This window comes from Oryctolagus cuniculus, chromosome 1, assembly GCF_964237555.1.
Source record: "Oryctolagus cuniculus chromosome 1, mOryCun1.1, whole genome shotgun sequence".
Lineage (NCBI taxonomy): Eukaryota > Metazoa > Chordata > Mammalia > Lagomorpha > Leporidae > Oryctolagus > Oryctolagus cuniculus.
Window position 1 is genome coordinate 69,260,901 of NC_091432.1, and position 23,848 is coordinate 69,284,748.

Genomic DNA, 23,848 nt, shown 5'->3' on the forward strand with positions numbered 1-23,848 from the left:
GAACTACTTCTCCCATGAGGCATTGCAGCGAGTTGCCCAGCTCTCCGCCCCGCCCATACCGGTGCTCAGGCCAGCTGGCCTTAAAGGGGACGCGACCCGAGTGGCAGCTCGCGAGGTGGCCCCCGCTCCAGCTCCGCCCCGTTTCCCGCACCTCGCCCCTCCCCCCGCCTCGACCCGCAGCCCCACGGCCGCGCCGCAGAATCGGGCTCTTCAGGCACAGACGGACTTGTGCAGAGCGGAGTGTGAAGATTGGACTTTGCGGTGGAAGCAGCATCCTTGTGGTCTGGGACCTGGCGGAGGGCGACCCCACCCTAGGGGGAGCAGAGGACCCGCCCTGACCTAGCGCGGCCCAGCCTAGTTCTGCCCGGCCTGAGAGCCCCGCCCAGGAGCCGGCTCTGTAGCAGAGCCCGCTGAAATCTGGGAGGTAAGGGGGCTGGGGGCGTGTATGAGGGTTAAGGGGGTGTCTGCACCCTGGCGTTTCAGGAACCCCGGACTAGCCTGTAGGGCTCTATGAACCCAGGCCCGGGAGGCAGGAGGTCTGGGTGCATCATGGGTCTTGCTGTGTGACCTTGGACAAGTAGCTACCCCTCTCTGGACCTCAACCTCTTCCCTCGATTGTGTGTTAAGGTGATCCGGCTCTCTCCCCGCTTAGGGTTGAGGGCACTGGTGCTCAGTACCATGAAGCTCGCCGGCTTCCCCGGGGGACCCCAGCGCCAGCACAGACTGGCTGCGAGTGCACTGCTGTAATTGGAGGGAGAGGGGGGGTCCAGCTGGGGCACAAACGGGGGGACCCAGAGGCCAGCACTGCTTGGAAAAGGCTTTTGCTGTTCTTAGCATCCCGTGTCCCCGGGGGTCCCTCACCTGTATGGGCCCTTGCACACTGGAGACCGCAGGTGTGAGGCGGCAGCCTGCGGTGGGGGCGGGGGCAGGGGCGCGGCCAGGCCGGGAGGGGTGGATGTGGTGTGTTCCCGAGGAGGGAAGGCTGCTCCTGCCTTTCTCCCTGCTCTCCCAGTAAAAGAGCAGTTGCTTGGCCGGTACGGCCCTTTCTTCTGTTCCTTTAGAGACACTTTGGTGGCCCAGACAGGGGCCCCCCAGCGTAGGGAGAAGGGCTCCCTCGGGCCTAGGGAATAGCAGCTCAGTTAAAAATAGAGCGGCTGCTGCAGGCGCCCCTGAGGGGCTGGAGATGGAACCCCTCCCTCCCCTGCCCCCAGGGGAGTCACAGGACAGCGGTGGGTGTGAGGGTCCCGGAGGGGAGGAAGTGGGTTTCCAACTTAGCTGAGCCTGGGAGGGGCAGCCCTGTCTCTCCCCACTCCTCAGGACAGGGAGAGGTTGAGTGAGGTCTTCCCAAACCCACCCCCTGTATTGTGAGACCCTGTGAGTTCTGACCTGAGGGGTAACTGCTTTTCCTTCTGCTTTGTCGTTTGAGTCATTTCTCGAATGGCCAAGGCCTCGCTCAGGCCATTGCGGTGACCTCTACAGGGGATGCCTTGGTGGAGGTTTAAGATCTCCGGGCAGTGACTGGACCAGGGGGTGGGCCCGTCTCTGGGAGGTGCTTTTCTGGTCACTTCCTTGGTTTTGTGTCATCGGGCTGTCACGTGTCTCTCACCAGCCACTTGGCACGCCCACATGGACTCTTCTGTGTTTGGTCCCACTCCGGGCGCTGGGCACAGACAGGGGACCAGGACCTACTTCCTGCCGGGGTGGGAGGAGAGACAGGCATGGAACCCGGGGACACTGCAGAGGGATGCGAGAAGCCAAGAGAGGACTTGGAGCCCAGGGCTCAGGGACATGAATTGTAGGGGGTTAAGTAAAGCCTTCCCAGAGGAGGGGGCCGTGTGAACCTGACATTGAAGGAAGAGTCGGATCCTGCCAAGGGAGAGACAAGGGGGCAGCGGAGGACCATTAGGGAAAAGCCCATTGCCCGAATTCCCTCGGGTGCCACTGCCTCTCATGTCACGTGGGCTTAGTGTCACCCGGAGGGCTGCATGCCAGGCTCGGGAGTTTGGGCCTTATCCTGACTGTTCTGTGTAGGGGCAGGGCACATTGGAGGTTATCGGGCAGTACAGTTGCTCTCACGGTGCTGTGTGTGTGTTGGGGCTGGGGAAAGCGGTTTGGAGAGGTGGTGAAGGGATGATGAAGGCTGAACTGGGGGCCCAAGGCTTGGAGGTGGAGGCACGTATTGGAGTTGTATGACACTCACGTACACCCTGGGGGCTTAGCAGGGGCTGGAGACGAGCCAGGCCTGGATGTGCGGGAACAGGGATCTGTCAACACACAGCAGAACTGCCAGGGTCAGGCGAGACGGACAGATAAAGGGATCTGGGCCTTTTAGGGGAGAGGGTGTCATGATTTTCCAGTGCCTCCTGCGTGCCCTGGAGCATGCTGGGTATTGCTGGGGCTTCTAGGCTATTGCGTTACCAGGACAAGGAGGGTACGCCCAGGGCTGGGGGAGCAGCCGCGGTGCTGGCCTGGAAAGACGAAGGGGTGGGCAGGTGGTCATCTTCCGTTCTGGAGGTCAGAAGCTCAGAGGGGCGAAAGAGTGTCTGTGACCACGGGGGCAGTGGCTGGGCTGGGGTCAGGCCACATGCCTCTGTTGTGGGATGAGAATGGGTACGGGTAGGAGGAGCTGATGCCGGGTGGGGCTGTAGAATCAGCCAGGTCGGTAGTGTGTGACCCCACGCCTCCTGCCCTTGACAGCCTTGCTTCTCCCCTTGGTGCCAAATGGTCAAGAACAGGCTCCTGGCCGCCCAGGCCTCATCCCTTTTATGTCTCGTCCCAACCCTGAGTGGCAGGCCCAGAACAGTTCCCATTTCCCTGGCGAGAAGGCTGAGGAGCCACCCGAGGACTCGTGATAGGGAGGCAGAGCGCCCGAGCCTGTGTCTCACGACTGAAACTCAGGCTGTTCCAAGGGAGGAGGCAGCTGCTGTGTGCTGCTGCATTTGGCCTGGGCAGCTGTCTCTTGAGGCAAAGCCAGCCCGGACAGCCCATCGCCTCCTCTTCCGGGGCCTGGCAAGGCAGCCTGCTTCTTCTTCCCCGCGGGTCAGAGTGCTTGTCCTTCTCCCTCTCTGCCCCTGGAGGGATAGTGACCACATCCTGCCTCCCCTCCCTGGTCTGCGATGGGTCCGGTGAGCGCCAAGCCTCTGAAGCCCTTTTGCGTGAGTGTATCCCGGATCATCCTAGGGAGTGGGTTTCTCGGTGACCATGGTGACGGCCGACCTCAGACGGCCTGCGTGGGAGCGGAGGCAGGTAGGCAGGCCCCAGACTGAGCAGGGCTGCCGGGCTGGCCTTGGGAGCAGCAGCCCTCGTGGAAGGTGCTCCCAGCTGCCGGGTGCAGCGCACCCCCTGTGCTGCTCGTGCTGAGGTCGCCAGTGTGGCATCACCGCGTTCCACGGGATTCAATCTAACATTGTTTACCGGAGAGCAAAGAGGCTCAAGGGCACATCGTGCCTGGGGCCTGGACTGCACGACTCCTCGTTCCTAGTCTGACTGTCTTGCCTGTCCCAGAGCCCTCCCTGGCTCCTGAACCCCATTTCAGTCTTTGACTCCACACACGTCGCCAGTCCCTCATGGACAGGGTGTATAGGATCGAGGGAGACCAGGCAGGGCTCTGGGAGGTTGGTGCTGCCTAGGAAAGAGAGGGCCAGGGCTGAAGGGAGACCTTTTTTTTTTTTTTTAAATTTTGAGATTTATTTATTGGAAATACAGAGTTATGGGGGAGGGGGAAAGAGAAAGAGTATCTTCCATCTGCTTGTTCACTCCCTCAAATGGCTGCAAGACCAGAGCTGGCCTGATTGGAAGCCAAAAGCTTCTTCCAGGTCTCCCACGTGAGTGTGGGGGCCCAAGCACTTGGGCCATCCTCCAAGCTTTCCCCAGGCACATTAGTGGGGAGCTAGATTGGAAGTAGAGCTGCCAGGACTCGAACCGGTGGGATGCTGGCGTTGCAGATGGCAGCCTTACCCGCTACGCCACAACGCCGGCCCAGAGACCTGTTTTTAAAGATGCCATTCACAGGTTTCCTGAGCAGGTGCTTCACTAACATGTCTGCCTCCGCCACCTGACTAGAAGCTCCTTAATGGCCCAAAAGCAGGGCTGGGACACGTCCAGCCTGCTGGCTGTATGAGGCCTGTGAGATCACCTGGTCTGGCCCTATCAAGGCCACTCAGGCAGAACTGGAAATCTAATCAATCTGTAGCAGGCTCATTTTTAAGCTGATAATTTCATCTGGCCCGTGAATGATGTTATAAATATCCAAAAAGTTTCCCCACCCTATAAGCGACAGGAGTGGACATCTTCTGAGGACTTCCTTGTGCTCAGCACCAAGCGGGGAGCTTTATCTTCACAACCCTGCCAGGTGGAGACAGCGTTCCCGAGTATGGGCAGCCTTTCTGGTGGCTGGAGTGCGTCTCAGAGCCTGACGCAGACAGGGACAAATGCAGCCTAGGGCAGGCGTTTGGTGCAGTGCACTGCATGGACACCTGTATCCTGTATTGCAGTGCTTGGGTTGAAGTCCCCACTCTGCTTCCAGTCCAGCTTTCTGCTAACGTGCACCCTGGGAGGTGGCGGGTAGTGACTCAAGTACCTGGGTCCCTGCCACTCCCATGGGAGACCCAGATTGGGTTCCAGGCTCATGGCTTCAGCCTGGCCCAGCTCTGACTTGGTAAACATTTGGGGAGTGAACCAGCAAGTGGAAGGTGTGTGTCTTCTCCCTGTCACTCTGTCTTTCAAATAAAAATGAAAAAACAAACGCCCAAAGCAGTCTAAGCCTTCCCCCACTTCCTAGATCAGGAGACCTGCAGGGGGCCCTCTCACTCCCTCCTCTCCCCCGACCCCCACCCATAAGACTGAGGCAGCCCGGCCAGCACTGGGCACCACTCTTGCCATGGCGGCACCCGCTAACCATGTGGCACTCACTCTTCTTGGCAGGGGAGATGCCAGCCGCAAAGAAATGAGCCCTGGTCCCTGTCCTGAGGAGCTCACAGCCTGCTGAGAGACTTACATAAATGGGCCCACTGCGTCATAACACATGCAGCGAGGGCAGCTCGGTCACAGCTGACAACCCCAGGGGCCTGGCCCACAGGCCGGGTTCCAGAACATCTGTGTCCATAGCAGAAGCCAATTTCCTGGCCCAGTACCTAGGATGTGGCCGGTCTGGCTTCACACCAGCTGCAGGTGTGAAGAAAGTCGTTTTTATTGAAGCCAATCAGTTTAAATACCGACCGTGTGCTGAACCTTCTTTTGGGTCCTGTCCAAAAGGCAGAGTGGACAGTGAGAGAGAGAGACAGAGAGAAAGGTCTTCCTTTCCTGTTGGTTCACCTTCCAATGGCTGCTGTGCTGCGTGCGCCAGCCGACGCACTGTGCTGATCCAAAGCCGGGAGCCAGGTGCTTCTTCTGGCCTCCCATGGGGTGCAGGGCCCAAGCACTTGGGCCATCCTCCACTACACTCCCTGGCCATAGCAGAGAGCTGGCCTGGAAGAGGGGCAACCGGGACAGAATCTGGCGCCCCGACCGGGACTAGAACCTGGTGTGCCGTTGCCGCTAGGTGGAGGATTAGCCTAGTGAGCTGTGGCACCGGCTGGAGCAGGATCTTACAGAGAAGCCAAGAACTGGCTTTGCCCTCGAGGGGCTGAGAGTTGAGTGCTGAGAGAGCAGGCTGGGCCCACCTGAGCAGCCAGATCAGGAGTCAGGGCTCAGCCTGGAGCCGAGGCTGCCGGCAAGCAGTGCAGGTGGAAGGGGAGGCACGGCAGCTTGCACTGCACTCTGGGTGCTGGGGTGCTGGGCACGGGGGATCCTGTGGGGGACAAGACTTGACGCGGTTCCTGCTCTTGGGAACCATCGTGGTGGTGGGAAGGCTGGCCCTACTCATGGCTTCCTGAACGCAGTGAAGAAGGGCAGGATGCTCCAGTTTGTTAACTAGGGCATTTGACCCCGACTGGGAGGTCGGGCAAGGCTGCCTGAAAGTGAGTTTCAGCTGAAGTCTGCAAGGCCCACCAGGGCAGGAGAAGGCAAAGCAGAGGGACTAGAGCGAGCCAGGAGCCGGGGGTGGTGTGCACAGGGCCCTCATCCTGCGGGGCTGGGGAGCCAGGGGTGGTGGCAGCAGTGGAGCAGAGACAAGACGCTGCTTCGGGGAGTGATCCCAGCTGTCATGCTGGCAGAGGCCACCGTTGGCTGTAGGAATGAGGTGTGGGGGGGCGGGTACTGTTGAGACAGGTGTTTTAGATCAACTTTAACGGGAATTGGAGTTTGACTAGTGTGGGGCATGGGGCGTGGGTTGGGGGGGTTCTCGGGAGACGGCGGGGCAAAAGTCACCACACATAGAAGTGATTCTTGCACAGGTGTAGGTAACTTAGGTAAGGGGGCAGTGTTGCCTAGGGGCAGAAGGAAACTACAAAAGGGCTCTGGGGACGCCCTGTAGGCCCTCCCTCTCTGGAGGTGGGGCTCTTCCTGGGACCCCCTTCTCAAGCCCAGGATAAAGCTTGGCCAAGGTTCTGGACAGCACCTTCTAGATCCAGCTCCTCCCTGCCCCAACACTGGATGAGGTCACAGGGGAGAGGTGGTGTTGCCTTTGTGTGTTGAAAGGCACGCAGTGGCGCGCTATCCCTGGGCTTGCTATGCGAGGAGCATCGTGGGGCTTTCCTGTGGAACCTCCTAGTGAGGTCGGTATCATTTGCCCCATTTCAGATGCAAAGACTTAGGCCCAGGAAGGTGTAATTCCTCGCCCACGGCCTCAACACTCGGGGCGCCGCCACACTGGGAACCGACCGAGGCGCTCGAGCCCCACGGCTGGCGGGCGGAAGGTGACCAGCTCCCTGAGCCCTGCAACGCGGCCATCATGGACAAGATCCTGGAGGCGGTGGTGACGTCGTCGTACCCCGCGAGCGTGAAGCAGGGGCTCGTGCGGCGCGTGCTGGAGGCGGCGCGGCAGCCGCTGGAGCGGGAGCAGTGTCTCGCGCTGCTGGCTCTAGGCGCGCGCCTCTACGTGGGCGGCACGGAGGAGCTGCCGCGCCGCGTGGGCTGCCAGCTGCTGCACGTGGCCGGCCGCCACCACCCCGACGTCTTCGCCGAGTTCTTCAGCGCGCGCCGCGTGCTGCGCCTGCTGCAGGGCGGCGCCGGCCCGCCGGGGGCCCGCGCGCTTGCATGCGTGCAGCTGGGCCTGCAGCTCCTGCCCGAGGGGCCCGCGGCCGACGAGGTGTTCGCGCTGCTGAGGCGCGAGGTGCTGCGCGCTGTGTGCGAGCGCCCCGGGCCCGCCGCCTGCGCGCAGGTGGCCCGGCTGCTGGCACGGCACCCGCGCTGCGTGCCCGACGGCCCGCACCGCCTGCTCTTCTGCCAGCAGCTGGTGCGTTGCCTCGGCCGCTTCCGCTGCCCCGCCGAGGGCGAGGAGGGCGCCGTGGAGTTCCTGGAGCAGGCCCAGCAGGTGAGCGGGCTCCTGGCGCAGCTGTGGCGCGCCCAGCCCGCTGCCATCCTGCCCTGCCTCAAAGAGCTGTTCGCTGTCATCTCCTGCACAGGTGCGTGTGCCCGCGGGGCTGGGGCGGATACCGGCGGATTTTCTGCCTGTGGGCGGCCGTAGTAGTGTGCCATGCGTGCGCGAGGTTGAACGCACCAGACCTATCCTGAGTGCCTCCCACCCCTTGGGTCTGGTGTGTGTGTGTGTGTGTGTGTGTGTGTGTGTGGCTGCGGAAGGGTGGGGAAGGGGCCTGGGCACACCAGCAGCAAGGTCACCCCTGGGGCCATTGGGGCAGGTGGCTTTGATGGTTGTCAGGACTTTGGAGGCTGGCGGCAAGGATGAGGCGGCCTGGGCAGGCAGAGGTGAAGGTCTGGAGACGTCCCCGGGGCTTGCCAGTTTTAACTCTGAAGCGTGGAATCCAGAATTTGAGTTGAAATCTGTGGACCTTAGACTGCGTGTTGAGGACTAAGGTCAGACCCGCGCCTCCTGTGGTTCTGGGGCTGCCCAGGGCACAGCGGGAAGAAACCAGGCTGGGTGTGCAAGGCCTGGGTCCTTATGCAGTTGGGCATCGGCACAATGATAACCCCATGAGCGTTCTCATCTCCAGCCTCTGGAACGTGCCTTCCCACTCCCCCCCCCCCCCCAAGCCCACACAGCCCTCCTGCCTTTGTTGGCCATAGCTCTAGGGTTAGCTTTTCCCAAGGCCTTACTTAGCCTCTGTGTGCCCTCTGGGCCCAGCATAGAACTAGACGCAAAGCACCAGTGAAGGCTTGTTGAGTGAATGAGCTAACGTGGACTCTGAGGCTGTGATGCTGGAGCGGGAGAAGCATGGGCCCCACTGTACTCTATGCAGAGGCCCAGGCCAGGTCTTTGGTGGTGGGGGAGGGGAGGGGCCTTCCCACACTGCTAAGGTCAGCCCCACCTCCCGGTCCAGATGAGGAGCCACCATCTAGCGCCCTAGCCAGTGTGGTCCAGCACCTGCCGTTGGAGCTCATGGATGGCGTTGTCCGGAACCTCAGCAATGACGACAGCGTGACGGACGCCCAGATGCTCATGGCCATCAGCAGGTGGGATGCTGAGGGCCCTGCGCTCTTCCTGTGGAACCCCGTGCCGGGAGAGGATGCTGGTGGAGATGGAGAGCAGAGAGGGGCCGGGCCCTCGCTGTTGCCCAGTCATCCGTGCGTGGTTGAGCCCTGCTCTGTAGTTGGCCCTGTGTTGGATGTGGGGGGACACAGACAGCCCTGCTCGAGAGATGCTGCCAGGCTGGGACCCAGCTGTGAGCCCGTGCTTGCCAGGGAGTGCTTAGCCTGTTTCCCCTCTCTGTAGTGCGAAGGCGGGTGGTGGTGTGAGAAGTCGGGCTCCAAGGGGCTGTGTGGGAAGGTGAAGGCACTTCACAGCATGCTCTGTGAGTCCAGCAAATACGGGTGCTTTTCAGCTCACAGAGCCCCTGCACGTCCCCCACCTTACTTGAATGCCATCATTCCAGTGATGTGGCTGCACCTGCCTGTCTGGGGGCCCCAGAATGTGTCCCCTGCCCTCCTTCCTGTGAGCCTTTGCCTCTGCAGGCCCCTCCACCTGGCATGCCTCTCTCCGCCATTCTTTCCTGCCTGTGTGCCCCTCCACCATGTCCGTAGGGCCCTCCTGGATGCCTTGTGCTTTGTGGGTAAGAATGTGGGCTCGAGAGGTGAGTCACGTGAGGTCAAATCCTACCTCTTCCATTTTGGCCTGTGTGGCTTCGAGCAGGTCACTCAACCTCTCTGGGTGTCCGTTTCAACAGATAGAAAATGGAATATAATTAAGCTTACTACTGAAGGTTGCTGTGAGGATTAAATTAGCTAAAAGGAGACAATGCCTGGAAAAGTGCCCTGTGATCGCAGCTGTTACTGCTTTGATGTCATAGTTCTCCTTCTCAAGCATCAGAATTATGACAGGAAGGCTTTCCTGTGCACCTGCCACGTGGCAGCTTCGCGCTCACTCCACACAGGTGTTGTCCACACAGGTGTTGTGCTGTGGGACTCATTGGAGTTAATCCACACAAAGCGGAGAGGGCCATGCCTGTGCAGGGAGAAGACTACGTAGTGTTAGCTATTGAGTCTTGTAATCCCCATGGCTGCCTTTGTGAGGGAGGTAGTATCACCCATTTTACAGAGGAGGAAACTGAGGCTGGGAGAGGGAGAAATGGCTTGTTCTGGGTCACATGGCAAGAGCTTGCTGGAGCTAGAGCTTCTGGCTCAGAGACCGTGTTCTTCCAGGCTGAGGCAGCTGCGAGCCCCTGCCAGTGCCACCCGGTATTGGGGGAGTGGCTTGGGAGCCTCCTGCTGGGCTGGGAGCCCGAGGCTCTGCCCTGTGTCTGCAGGGCTCAGCTGTGTTTTCCGGAGGTGTCTTGTTCACCCCACAGACCACAGGGCTGCCTGGGACAGGTGGGAGTCTGTGTGGGAACCTGGGACGTGATGGCTGGCCCTTGGAGTGCCCTCACCCCGGAGTCGGGCCTCTTCTGTCCTGAGTCACTGTCACTGCCCTCACCAGGATGATCGACTGGGTGTCCTGGCCCCTGGGGAAGAACATCGACAAGTGGATCATTGCCCTGCTGAAGGGCCTGGCTGCCGTTAAGAAGTTCAGCATCTTGATCGAGGTCTCGCTCGCCAAAATCGAGAAGGTTGGTGGCCCTGGCCTCGCTAAGGCTTATGGCCTTTGCTGTCGGTCTCTTGCTAGGGGCAGTGCAGGTCTGGGAGGCAGAGCACCATGGCTCCCGCCTGAGCTTGCTGTGTGACCTGGGACGATTCACTGCCCCTCTCTGGGCCTCGGGTTACCCCCATTCGTTCCTCTGACTGCTCGTTCAAGTGCATGCATCCATCACTTCTGGCGTGCCCCTCCGTCCATCCATCCGATGCCTATCTTGTCTGTTTCACCACCTGTCCCTCTGTAGGTCTGTGAGTACCTCTGTTCTCGCTCCTGCACGGGTCTGCTGTTTTGACTCTGCCGTGCCTCTCGGGCCAGTGGCTGGACTTGGCCTTGAGTGACCTGGGGGACTCCTGGGCACTGTCTTGCAGGTTTTCTCCAAGCTGCTGTACCCCATCGTGCGGGGAGCTGCCTTGTCTGTCCTCAAGTACATGCTCCTGACTTTCCAGCACTCCCACGAGGCCTTCCACTTGGTGAGGACCCCTGCCTGCTGCCCACTCTGAGCTGGGAGGCCTGATGTGCTGTGTCGTGGGAGGGCTTGGAGGGTGAAGCCCAGGACCATCCTGGCTGTTAGCACGGGGGAGGCTGGAGACCCCACTTGCCAGAGGATTTGTGTGGTTTTCCTCCAAGCGCATGCTTGAGTGACAGAGCTCGGCTGATGACAGCACCACTCGCTGGGGCCGGCTGTGTGCCAGGCTTGGGGCTAAGGACAGTACTTGGGTTCGTCCATGCAGTTCCCAGAGCAGCCCCATGAGGGAGGTTCTGTCCTAGCCTCTGTGCTGCAGAGGGAGAAACTGCAGGGTGGGAGGGGATGTGTGGAGGAGGGAAGGTCCCGTCCCAGGTGCAGCTGATGAGCGGCTCAGGGATGCGTCCTTCCTGACCCAGCTGTCCACCGGTGCCGAGCGGCCTGGCCTCTAGCTCTGGCCCCTGCTCTGGGGAAGACAGCCTGGCACCCTGGGAGGTTGCCTGCTGTACCTGCCTGGCCTCACTGGGGGCCTGCAAGTGGACCCAGGTTCTGACAGCCCCTGCTCAGGGCAGTGAAACGTCATGCTGCCCCACTTGTTGTGTTGATGAAAGCACAGAGCCAGGGATTGAGTCCAAACTCTGCCATTGCTACATGTGGTGGCCTCGGACCAGGCACTTGACCTTTGAGAGCTGGGGACGGTTGGACTGGGAATGACAGGAGGGGCCGGAGGAGGTGACACCCATCTGCCCCATACTGGAAGCTTGACAGATAGCTGTTTCCTTCCATCCTACTCCTGGTTCCTCTGCCTGATTGTCCGTTGTGACATGATGGCCTAGCACACCCCAATGGGGAAACAAGTGGTCTGGCCACTAGCTTGTCCCATAACCCATGGGGAAATCCTTGGCAGGTCCCACGTCCTCGCTTATTTTGTCTTCTATGAAATAGGGCTGAAGACTGCTGCTGTGTGCAGTCATGGGGAGGATCACCTAAGGGTAGTGGGACGGGGCTGGTGTTGGCCACTAGGGGCCGCCACTGGAGCTGTCAGGGCCGGCCCAGCTGGCCGTGTTGTGGCCCCCCCCCCCCCCCCCCCCCCCCCGCGTCGCTGGAGCTGGATAGAGTAGTCGCTGGAGCTGGATAGAGTAGCTGTGGTCTCTGAGGCCTCCAGGCTCTTAGGGCAGGTGAGGTGGCAGAGGCTGGACAGCTGGGGCTTGGGCCCCCCTCTCCACTGTGAGGAGGGCGTGTATCCTGCTTTGCAGGTGACAAACCTAGGGCAGGGTGCCTTTAGGCTGGGGGTCTCGGCAAAGGAGTTGCCTGCCTGTGGAGCTCATTCTGCGCCTGTGAGGAGGACAGTGGTCCGTGGGCAAACCTCCCTGCCGCTGAGAGCCCTGGGGGCTGTGAGCAGGGCCAGAAATGGGGCGTCCCGGGTGGGAGAACTGGGAACCACCGCCGAGCCTCTCCCTGCTCTGCTGTCGCAGCTCCTGCCTCACATCCCGCCCATGGTCGCCTCCCTGCTCAAGGAGGACTCCAACTCGGGGACCAGCTGCCTGGAGCAGCTGGCGGAGCTGGTCCACTGCATGGTGTTCCGCTTCCCGGGCTTTCCGGACCTGTATGAGCCTGTCATGGAGGCCATCAAGGTGAGTGACAGTTCCCTCCTTGTCCCTTGCCCTATTCTGACACAGGTGCTGGTGAGTTCCGTCCTCTAGGCTTGGTGGCAGCCCCCATCACTCAGTCCCTTATAGCTGGCTCTCGGCTCCCCAAGGCTACTGCCCGTCCCCAGGTGCGTCACCCTCCATCAGGACTGCTCTGAGCCTTGGCATGTGCCATGTTCTAACTGCAAACCTTCCTCCTTCTGCCTGGGTCTCCTGCCTTTCACTAAAGGCTCTGCTCGAGGTTGCCACCCTCAGGAAGCCTTCCCTAACGACTGTTGGCGTGTCTGCCACCACGGCAGGTTGGCACATGTCATCACGCAGGATCGCTCACAGCTGCTCAGGAGCCCTCGCCGAGGTCCTACTCTGAGCCATGCCTGGGCTGGGGCTGGGATGGTAGGCAGGAAGCAAACCAAGTCTGCTTCGCCTGGTGGGCTGACAGACCTGTGTGTGGGAAACTGAGCTGAGCAGCCGTGACAGTGTCTGCAGGGGCGGGGCGGAGGCTGTGGAGGAGAGAGGCGCTGAGCTGGGCTTGGTGGGTCGCCAGGATCCGACCGTCAGGGCACCTGGCTTCTGGCTTTGGATCAGCGCAGCACACCAGCCGTAGCAGCCATTTGTGGGGGTGAACCAACGGAAAAAGGAAGACCTTTCTCTCTGTCTCTAACTCTGCCTGTCCAAAAAAAAAACAAAAACAAAAACAAAACACCAGGGTCTGGGCATGGGGGAGGTGTCTAGGGTCGTGGCCTTCTCAGAAGCTCTGATCTAACGTCTGCCTTGGCAGCACAGTGGGCTGGCTCACCTGGATGGTGTCACACCGTGCGACCTCTGGAAGACACTTGTTATGATAGCACCGCACCTACTAAGAGGCTTATTCTGAGCTTGTGTGAACGTAGGGGAGGAATCCCTGGGGCCAGAAAGGAACAGAGCAGGGAATTCCAGGGTGGGAGAGATGAAGTCCCTTTGCCTGACATGAGGGCTGGGGTGCATGGTCCACCTTGGCGACCAAGTGGTGTGAGCTGGGGCGGGGGGGGCAAGAAAGGAAGTGTGGGCCTGTCCCTGGTAGGGAGTGGGTACAAAGCAGCCCACCGCAGACCAGGCCCAAGATAGCTTTCCTGTTAGTCAAAGGGTAATCTAGGAAAAAATGTACATGTGACCCCAAATACACAACAAGGAAACTCCTGGGAACAGCGCTCTGGACTGAGAACAAAGATTTGTAACCAGTGGCTGCTCAGGTGGGCCTAGGGCTTCAAATTCAGATCCTCTTATAGTACCCAAGGATTGCCTGGCAAAGCAAGCCATAAAGGTACAGTTCTACTGAAGATGAGATTTTAACCTAAAACCCACAAAACACACGCAGGGACAATCTAGTATGAGCCGGGGTGGAGCCAACAAAATCTCCGTCGCCTTGGCTTTCCTCAGGTTTTCAGACTTGAGAAAGAACATTGCATTAGTGGGAGGTAACTCATAGTGGGGGGAGGGGCTTTCACTGAGGTGGGTGAGCAGCGGGGGATGGGACTTGTACCTGTTCAGGGGCTGCTGCCCAAGGCTGTCTGCCTCCTGAGCTTCCTGGGATGGCTACTCTTGCCTGCTAGCTGGTGAGCTTCTGGGGGCGGTGGTGTTTTGGCCCCTGGGTCTTCTGTGACCAGTGAGTGGCTACAGGTGGACAAATGGGCTTGATGCAGTGTGACGAAGGCATGGGTGAACACAGGAGGAAACCTGAGATGAGCGAGGCCAGGCTTGGCTGGTGGGGGGACAAGGTGTGTGTGTGTGTGTGCAAACACACCCATGGGTGCAGGGAGCTGGGCTCCACAAGAGAGGGACAAGGGGCCTAGGGACCCCACTTAGTAAGATGGGAGCCATCCAAGAAGAGAGGCTTGGAGAGGACAGGGGCTATGGAAGTCAGCCTGGTGCATCGGGACTAGGGAGAGGAGGCCAGCCTAGACGAGTGGGAGGGAGTGGCACGGAGGTGCCTGTCCTCCATGGTCAGGGCCTCAACAACCAGGCTCACCCTGCTTAATCGAACAGATCCGGACTTCTCGAATGCTTCTGCCAAGGTCCTTGACTCCAGTGGGGGAGCACTTAGCCCAGAGCAGCCTCACATGGGCTCAGTTTCTCCATTTTAGCCCAAAGGCTCGAACATGGGACATGATCTGTAGACGTTTGTTTTCAAACAAGCATCTTTTCTTCCCCCAGGGAATGTATTTTCAGGAAGATGGGTGCCACTGTCCTGGGGCTTACAGACTTGGGGTGAGCCAGGTCTAGAAGCAAGGCCGCAAATCCTGGTACCGTTCGTGAGGTTCCTCCCACACGTGCTCCTTCGTAAGGGAGTTCGGGGAAACTCTCACAAAGGCAGATGTGTGTCAGGGTGTGGCAGTTTGGGAGCTGTGGCCCTTGCTAAGGGAAGCACTGTATGTGAATCTCTAAGACGTGAGCTTGAGGGTTAGGGAAGTCTTCTGTTTTATTTATTTGAAAGAGAAAGCTCTTCCACCCACCTGTTCATTTCCTGAATGCCAGACAGCCAGGTTGGGCCAGGCTAAAACCAGGAGTCCAGAACCCAGTGTAGGTCACCCACATGGGAGGCGGGAACCCTCTCCCGCAGCCTCCCGGGATGTAGGTCATCGGGAAGCTGGATTGGCAACCAAGCCAGGACTCGCACCCAGGAATCCTGATAAGAGATGTGGGCATCCCAAGCAGCGTCTGAACTGCTGCACTAAATGCCTGCCCCGATGTACGTTCTGGTTTCTCCGCATCATCCCTGAGCGTGTGTATGTGTGTGTGTGCGCGCGCACACGCGCTCGCTCCTGGGCATCTGCCTGCCTCCCTGTGGATATTTGTTCCCGTGGGGTATGAGTGGCTGGTAGGTGGGAGGTTGGACAGAACAGAATAGGAGAAGGGAATACAGAGCCTAAGCCTGTACCTGCCTGGCTCCCTCCGGCACCCCCTGGTGTAGTCATCCTTACCCTCGGTGAGCCTTGCCTAATCTGATACTTTATTTGATGAGTGATTCCCCCAGAAAGGAGTGAACCCTCCCACTGGAGCCAGAGGTGCTCCTGGGAGAGGAGGATGTGGGGGCAGAGCTAGTTGGGAGCTCCGTGGCACCTTGAATCAACCTAGGGCACTGTCCTAGAATTTCCGGTCTGCAAACACTACGTTGTACCGAGGTGTTTCTTGAAGGTGTATAGGTGTTGGAACTGTGGTGCTATTCTTTGAGGTGCAGCTGGTTTTTTTTCTTATTTTTATATGAAAAAGAGAGGGAGTCTCCCTCCCTCTCTCTCTCCCCTCTCCCCCTTCTCTTCCACCTTCCTGCCCCTCTCCCTTCCTGCCTCTACCCTCTCCCCTCTTCCCCCCTCTCTCCCCTCTCTCCTGGATTGAATTCCTGGCTTCTGGCTTCATCCTAGCTCCTGGATTGAATTCCTGGCTCTTTCCCTGCTCTCCTCCCTCACTTCCTCCCAGCCTGGAGCCCAGGACCCACCCTTCACACCTCCAGAATCCTCCCACTGTCTCGACAAGAGGGCTCACATTTGGGGCTGGGAGTGACTGATTTCCTGGAAGCTGACTCTTAACCTAGATAAACCAGAAACAACATTGAGTGCAAGCACGGTGACAGTATAGCCCACCTAACTGAGCCAGGATAGGAGGGCCCTCACCTGACCAGGAGGTTAACGGACAGAGGCAGGGGCTTGGTGACAGCTGGACGGGAGGAGAGTCAGGGCTGAGCTGGGGTCGTGTTGGGTTGGATTGCTGGGCCCCTCTTAGAGTCTGTGCCCTAGGCTCTTCGAAGAACAGATTCTTCACCTACCACCCAGGTGGTTCTTTACTGAGTCCTTGTTTATCCACCTGTAAAGTGGGGATTATACCACCTTAGGGCAGCTGTAGCTCACGCAGAGGTGAGAACCTAGAATGAGTGTGTAGGCAGGGGGTGTCGACGCACCTCTTGAACACTGGGAGGCTGTGTGGTAGGCAGAGTCCCAGGAAGGCGTCGCAGAGGTGGTAATATTTTAGGGGGCTGACCTTGGTGCCCACTGTCCTGCCTGCCTGTTCCCTCCTCAGGACCTCCATGTTCCCAACGAGGACCGCATCAAGCAGCTGCTGGGGCAGGATGCCTGGACCTCCCAGAAGAGTGAGCTGGCTGGCTTTTACCCCCGGCTCATGGCCAAGTCCGACACGGGCAAGATTGGCTTAATCAACCTGGGCAATACCTGCTACGTGAACAGCATCCTCCAGGCCTTGTTCATGGCTTCTGAGTATGTGCTGCCCTTCTTTCCTTGGGGAGGCTGCAAGGGGTGGGGGGTGGGGTTGGGGAGGGTGGGCCTGAGGGCGGGGGGAGGGCCCAGACTGCCTCGGTCACTGCCAAGACTGGGTGGAAACTCGGGGGGGGGGGGGGCTTCAGGGTCTGCCCCAGGGGAATGTCACTGCCTCCCCGTGGGGTGGATTGGAACTTCCACTCGCCTTAGCTTTAGACTTTGTTCTCTTCTCGGGACAGCGCGGTCTCTGTGGCTGCCTATCCACCTGTGGCTGGCTGCAAAAATCCAAGTGCTGGCTTCGATTCTGGCTTACACCGTGACTTCACGGCTGTTTCTTCTCTGTGCTTCAGCTTCTGTAGGAGGTTGGCGCTGAGGCGAAGGCAGCCTATGGTGCTGCTTGTTCTTTGTACATCGCCTGTTTTGTGGTTTGTTTTTTTTTCCCCTCCCTGATTTCTGGTCTGCTGCCTAGCATTATTTCAGTAAAAACACAACGAAATGACCTCCTGGAAAAATGATCAAGTGCTTGCATGTCCACAGTCACAGTTGTCTCTGTATTTATTTTTTAATTAAACGTTTTTTCAATGAGCATCTCCTTGTATGTCTTTAAGAGGTACAGTGCAATGTTGCAGCGCCTCTGTACGGCATGAACTGGTCAGCCTTTCCGCTTCCTTCTTCGATGGGGGCTGACCAGCTTCTCTGTTCCAGTTCTGTGTATGGAATATCACGTTTCTGTGGCCTGCAGTGACCCCGCTGTACTGTGCAGTGCTAGAACTGGGCACTCGGGTGTGACTGTGCTTTGGTAACTGCTCCCTGGTCTCCCCGTGCCTGTCCAGCCTCTGGCAATTGCTACTCTAAGCTCAGGCTGGCTGGCTGGAAGCTTACGCAGGTCTTTCTGTTCAACACGCAGACCTCCGGTTCCACCCCTTTTGCTGCACCTACCGGGATCTCACTCCTTGTATGGCTGAGCACTATCCCGTGTGTACGCACGCCACGTGATTTCGACCCACTTAGCCATGGATGGGTTGGTTGATGGCACGTGTCGGTGATGCGTGGCGCTGCTGTGAGCATGGGAGAGCGGGGATCTCTCCGATAGGCTGATTTCATTTCCTCTGGATATGATCTAGCCACCTGGTAGCTCTGTTTTTAGTGTTAGAAACCACACTGTTTCCCATAATGGCTGTACTAGCCTGCATTTTCCCCAGCAGCGCCTACGTGTACTCTTTCGCCTGCTCATCAGCAGTTGGAGAGTTTGGTCTTTCTGAAAACAGCCCCGCTCACTGGAGGGAGGTGGTATCTCACTGTGGTTTGGATTTGCGTCTCCTTGGTGGCTCAGTGGTACGGAGCATCTTTTCACATATTCGTTGACTAGTTGTATTTCTTCTTTTGAGAAATGTCAATGCTGACCCTTTACCCGTTTCCTAACTGGATTTTTTTTTTTTGGTGGTTGTTGCATTTGTTATATATTCTAGATCGCTTTGTCAGAGGAATAACTTGGAAATATATTCTCCCATTTTGATTGCTATGCAGAAGATTCTTAGTTGATACAGTCATTTGTCTAGTTGTTTTTTTTTTTTTTTTTTGCCTGAACTTTTGGGGTATTATCCAAAATATCTTATACTGATAAGTTTGGGAGCTGGCACTGTGGCGTAGCGGGTTAAAGCCCTGGCCTGCTGTGCAGGCATCCCATATGGGTGCCATTCAAGTCCCAGCTGCTCCATTTCGCATGCAGCTCTCTGCTATGGCCTGGGAAAGCAGCGGAAGATGGCTCAAGTGCTTGGGCCCCTGCACCCACATGGGAGACCCAGAGGAAGCTCCTGGCTTTGGATCAGCCCAGCTCCAGCCGTTACGGCCAATTGGGGAGTAAACCAGTGGATGGAAGACTTCTGTCTCCTCTCTCTGTCTCTCTGCAACTCTGTCTTCGAAATAAATAAAAATAAATCTATACTGATAAGTTCCAGTGGTTCCTACTAGAAGTTTCCTTTGGATTTAGGTATTGTTTTCTTTAGATTCATATTTTTCTTTTTTTTATAGATTTATTTATTGACTTGAGAGGCAGAGTTACAGACAGAGGGATAGAGAGGTCTTCCATCTACTAGTCACTTCCCATGTGGCTGCAACGGCTGGAGCTAGGCCAATCCAAAGCCAGGAGCCAGGAGCATCTTCTGGGTCTAGCACGTGGGTGCAGGGGCTCAAGCACTTGGGCCATCATCTTCTGCTTTCCCAGGCCAGCAGCAGGGAGCTAGATCAGAAGCCCATATAGGGTGCTGGCGCCACAGACAGAGGCTTAATCTACTCCACAACGGTGCTGGCCCCAGATACAGGTCTTTTAAAGTTCATCTGTGGTGCGGTGCTGTGGTGCCACAGGTTAGGCTGCCATTTGCAGTGCCAGCATTTCATGTGGGCACCAGTCCTGGCTGCTCCACTTGAGATCCAGATCCCAACTAATGTGCTTGGGAAAGTGGTGGAGGATGGCCCAGGTGCTTGGGCCGCTGCATCTATGTGGGAGACCTGGATGAAGCTCCTGGCTTTTGCTTGGCCATTGTGCCCATCTTGGGGGTGGACCAGTGCATGGAAGATTTCTTTCCCTCTGTCTTTTCTCTGATTCTTTCAAATAATAAATAAATAGGGTCCAGCACTGTGGCACAATGCATTAAAGCCCTGGCCTGAAGTGTCGGCATCCCATATGGGTGCTGGTTCTAGTCCCAGCTACTCCTCTTCCGATCCAGCTCTCTGCTATGGCCTGGGAAAGCAGTAGAAGATGGCCCAAGTCCTTGGGCCCCTGCACCCACATGGAAGACCCAGAAGAAGCTCCTGGCTCCTGGCTCCTGGCTTCTGGCTTCAGGTTGGCGCAGCTCTGGCCGTTGCGGCCAACTGGGGAGTGAACCATCAGATGGCAGACTTCTCTGTCTCTGCCTCTCCTCTCTGTGTAACTCTGACTTTCGAATAAATACATCTTTAGAAAAAAATAAATCCTTTTAAAAAAGTTAACTTATTTTGAGGTCAGAGATCAAGCTTCCTCCTGATGGTTCACTTGACAGTTGCTCACAATGCTGGAACTGGGCTAGGGCTGAAGCTGGGAGCCAGGAATGCAGTCCAGGTATCCCACATGGATGGCAGGAACCCAGCTATCTGAACTGTCACCGGTATCTGCAATAGCGAGAAGCTGCAGTCAGGAGCTGGGAATCTAACCCAGGCACTCTGCGGCATGACGTGGGTGTCTTAGCCACCAGACCGAATGCCTGTACTCACATTTAGTCCACTTTGAGTTGATTTTGAAATTAAATCTTAAAAGTCAGAGAGCAAGGGAAGAGGCAGAAAGGTCTTCCATCTGCTCATTCACTCCCCAAATGGCTGCAATGGCTGCGGGTAGGCCAGGCTGAAGCCAGGAGCCAGGAGCTGCTTCTGGATCTCCACCTGGGTAGCAGGGATCCAAATACTTGGGCCATCTTCCACTGCTTTTTCCCAGGCCAGTAGCAGGGAGCTGGATCAGAAATGGCACAGCCAGGACTCAGGCCGACGCCCATAATGGATGCTGGCGTCACCGCGGCAGCTTTACCCACTACTCCACAATGCCAGCCCCGTCCATTCAGTACCCATATGGGATGCTGGTTTCACAGGCGGTGGGTTTACCCACTACGCCACAGCACTGGTCCCTCCAGTTGATTTTTGTGTCAGGTGGGTGGTGGTGAGGGGACATCAGGTATCAGGCCTCTGCATATGGATATGTTCCCAGCACTACTTATTGGAGAGACTGTCTTCCTCCAGTTCTGATTTTGGTGCAGTTGAGAATGAGTTGGCTGTAAAGCACAGATTCGGCACTGTGGTCTGTTAGCTTCCATGGCCTGTGTGTCTGCTTTTATGTGAGTGCCATGCTATTCTGGTTATTGTCGTGTGTCTCAAAATCGGGTATTTGGATGCCTCCAGCTCTGTGCATTTTGTTCAAGATTGCTTCAGCAATCTGGGGTCTACTCTGCTTCTGTATGAATTTGATGTTTTTTCTAGTTATGTGAAGAATGTTACTACTATTTTGGTGAGTATTGCATTGAATTTCTAAATCTCTTTGGGAAGTATGGGCCTTTGAATGAAGCTAATTCTTCCAATCCATGAATGTGGATTGTTTACCTTTTTTGTGTGTCTTTTTCAATTCTCTTATTAGTGTTGTAACTTTCATTGTAGAGGTTAGAGGTCTTCCACGTCCTTCATTAAACTTATAAGGTTTTTAGTTTACTTTTTGTAGCAATTGTGAAAAGGAAGGCTCTGAAAATGTTAGTATGTAATTGGTGTATAAAAATGTTACTGATTTTTGTGTGTTGATTTGTATTTTGAAACTTTACTGAATTTGTTCATTAGTTCTAATAGTCTTTTGGTGACATTTTTAGATTTTTTTTAAAGATGTTTTTATTTATTTGAAAGTCAGAGTTACCCAGAGAAGGAGAGGCAGAGTGAGAGGTCTTCCAACTGCTGGTTCACTCCCCAGCTGGCCGCAACAGCCAGAGCTGTGCCGATCCAAAGCCGGGGAGCCAGGAGCTTCTGGGTCTCCCATGCAGGTGCAGGGGCCCAAGGACTTGGGCCATCTTCTACTGCTTTCCCAGACCATAGCAGAGAGCTGGATCAGAAGTGGAGCAGCCGGGACTCGAACTGGTGCTCATATGGGATGCCGGCACTGCAGGCGGCAGCTTTACCTGCTACACCACAGCGCCGGCGTGGATATACTATCATGTCCACTGCAAACAGGGAAAACTTGGCTTCCTTCTTGTTTCTGTTTCTTGTGTAATTGTCATGGGTGAAACTCCCAGCACTACACTGAATCACACTAGTAGAGTGGGTATCTGATTTCAGGTCTTAGAGGAAATGCGTTCACTATGATGTTGGTTTGTCACATGTAGCTTTATTTTGTTCAGGTCTGTTCTTTCTGTTAGAAGAGGCAGCGTATGACGCCAAAGCCAGACCAAGTTTATTCAGAATAAAGCCTGGGAGGGGCTCACTCCCAGGTGAACGCATGGCAGAGAGAGCACCTACCCTTCCAGACTAGTGGTTTATACATACAAGGTGATAGGAAGGGGTCTGAGCTTAAGCTGGGCTGCCGAGATAGAGGGAGAGCTTGAGTGGGGCTTGGGCTGAGGCTGGGGCTGAGCTCTGAGACTGAGATGCTGAGCTGGGGGGAGAGAACTTGGGAGGAGTGGGGAGCGCTCAGGCCGATGGCTGGACTCTTCCGATAGTGGTGTGTCCAGCAGTCCAGGCAGGCTGGCCTTCTCAAGGCAGGGTGGGGCTGTATTAGGGCAGAGAAATGGGGGCTTGCTTGCTGTTGTGTAGGTGAGGGGTCAGTTTGGATCTAAGGCTTTTTGTCCTTGCTCCATCAATCCTGACTCTGAGTATAGATAAGGAAAAGGGGCGCCGATTTCTTTCTGGCTGCTTCCTGCTGATAGGGGGCGTCGTTGTGGGGTAGAGTGTCTACACTGGATCGGATTGATAGCAGAAGAGGAACAGTCTTGTTCTGTCACTGTGTGATAGCTTGGGATATAGCAGTTACCCGTTCTGGTAGAAGCTTCTGAAGTGTTAATTATACATCGTAGGACTAAAAGCACTACAGCTGTGAGGACAAAGGAGACAGCAGAGACATCAACCAAGGTGGGAAAGATGGCCACGGCCAGAATGACGAGCCGGAGCTGTTTTGGGACTATAGTTCATTACCCTCTTGTGTGTGCGTTTGATCCCTTCTCTTAGCACGCCCGACCAGTAGTGTTAGCAACGTTCTTCACCTAGAAAGAGATAGAGCGCTCCTGTACTATAGTGGGGAGGTCTACTCCGGGTGGTTTGAAGGACCACCACCGCCAAGGAGTCTCCCTGGTCTTGGAGATGAGGCAGTGGTCACGCTAGGTCATCTAAATTTTTCCTTGAGTGAGATACGTCTTCAGGTGTTTGCCGCGTCTGCTGAGATTGCTAGTCCAGCCACATCTGTTCCAACTCCTGCCGGAACACCTGATGTGATTAACAGGAGGGTGAGTGCAGAATCCCTCCTCTCAAGTCCAGTTGGAGATCAGGGAATGAAGTCTGGTCTAGAGTGCAGGACAGAGAGGGAAATAGGAACCCAGAGTACAGGTTCCTGTCCAGCTAGTGGGAAACAGGTACATGCCTGGCTGCTGCAGAGGAAGAACGCTCCTGTTTCTGTCCCAGGCAGGCCGGGAATGGAAGTATATGGGTCTGTGTTTATTGACGGCTCATGTATTTTGCAGATGTATACCTTTGATCCCAATTTTGCCAGCCTCAATCTATGGCTGAGGGTGGAGCTAGTTTGGGTTGGGACACTGACAGTCTGGTTACCGGCTGAGTGAGGCAATGCTCCACTTGATGGGGGGGGGGGGAGACCACGTGATGCACATATCACATGCACACAACCAGTCAGTGAGGCTGTAGCAAAAACACCAAGGAGAGGTTTATGAGGGGATCTGCCAGTTCTCCAGCCTTCCTGGGCTCACATCTGGATATCTACTACTTCCTGTGGCTGTGCTGCAGGACTGACTGGAAGCAGGGCTTGCCAATCCTTGGGGGAGGAGTGTGTACAGCTTCAAGAAGAGACATTGGGGTTAAGTTTAAAGAAAAGACGAGAGGAAGCATTGATGAGAGATTCGTATGAGTTGGAGGAGTAAGAATCTGTATTGTATGGCTGAGGTTAGGCCTAGAACCAGCAGATAGAAGAGGGCGACAGTGCACTACAATATGAAGTATAAACAGAAGGTAAGAAAGGGTATCTGTAGTTGGGGTGAAGTCGGAGACCTCGCTGGAGCCAGCAATCTGAGACGAGGTTGGGAAGGCAGACAGGTAGAGACGAATACCAGTAGCTTCCCGGTAGAATTACTTGGAGAAACCTGTGGAATTCAGGAATTGTCAGGGACGTGAGACGGTTGTTCTGGTATTGCAGGGAGCCACGTCAACCTGACACTGGTGGGTCCTGTGGGAGCAGACTTCTAGAAGGGAGATGTTACTAGCTTTAATGAAGTAAAATGTACCTTGATGGGGTGGTGTCCTTTGAGTTTGGCAGAAGTGGGGGTAGTCAGTATCACCTGATAGGGCCCGGTCCATTTGGGCTTTAAGGCGGCCTCGTTTTGTTTAAGACAGACCCAATGACCAGGTTGGAAGGAGTATAGTGTGAAGGCAGAGGGTGAGGTTTGGGTAGATGTATGTCTGCAAAATTCCATAAGAAGAGGGAAAGTGAGAGGAGGAGGAATGGCTTCAGAATTTCAGAGGGGAGGAAAGTTAGGTGTGAGAGGAGGCCCTCTGTATAAAGTTTCAAATGGACTGAGCATTAATGGCTCTGGAGAAGAGATCTGATCCTTAACAAGGCTAAAGGAAGAAGTTTTACCCCGTCTAAGTG

The 23,848-nt window shown here is 56.4% G+C and overlaps 1 protein-coding gene across 6 annotated transcripts in view; it reads left to right on the forward strand.

Moving 5' to 3' along the window:
* Positions 1–23,848, forward strand: part of USP35 (ubiquitin specific peptidase 35) — a 101,574-nt gene that overhangs the window by 59,935 nt on the left and 17,791 nt on the right. For 3 of the 6 annotated variants that reach the window (XM_051822054.2, XM_070075915.1, XM_051822052.2), the window contains 6 exons: positions 6,679–7,502; positions 8,376–8,508; positions 9,968–10,097; positions 10,492–10,593; positions 12,062–12,220; positions 16,283–16,476. In XM_051822054.2, the coding sequence (XP_051678014.2) occupies positions 6,830–7,502; positions 8,376–8,508; positions 9,968–10,097; positions 10,492–10,593; positions 12,062–12,220; positions 16,283–16,476 (1,391 nt within the window). In that variant the 5' untranslated portion in view covers positions 6,679–6,829. The other 3 variants (XM_051822034.2, XM_051822075.2, XM_070075917.1) reach the window with 3 other exon arrangements.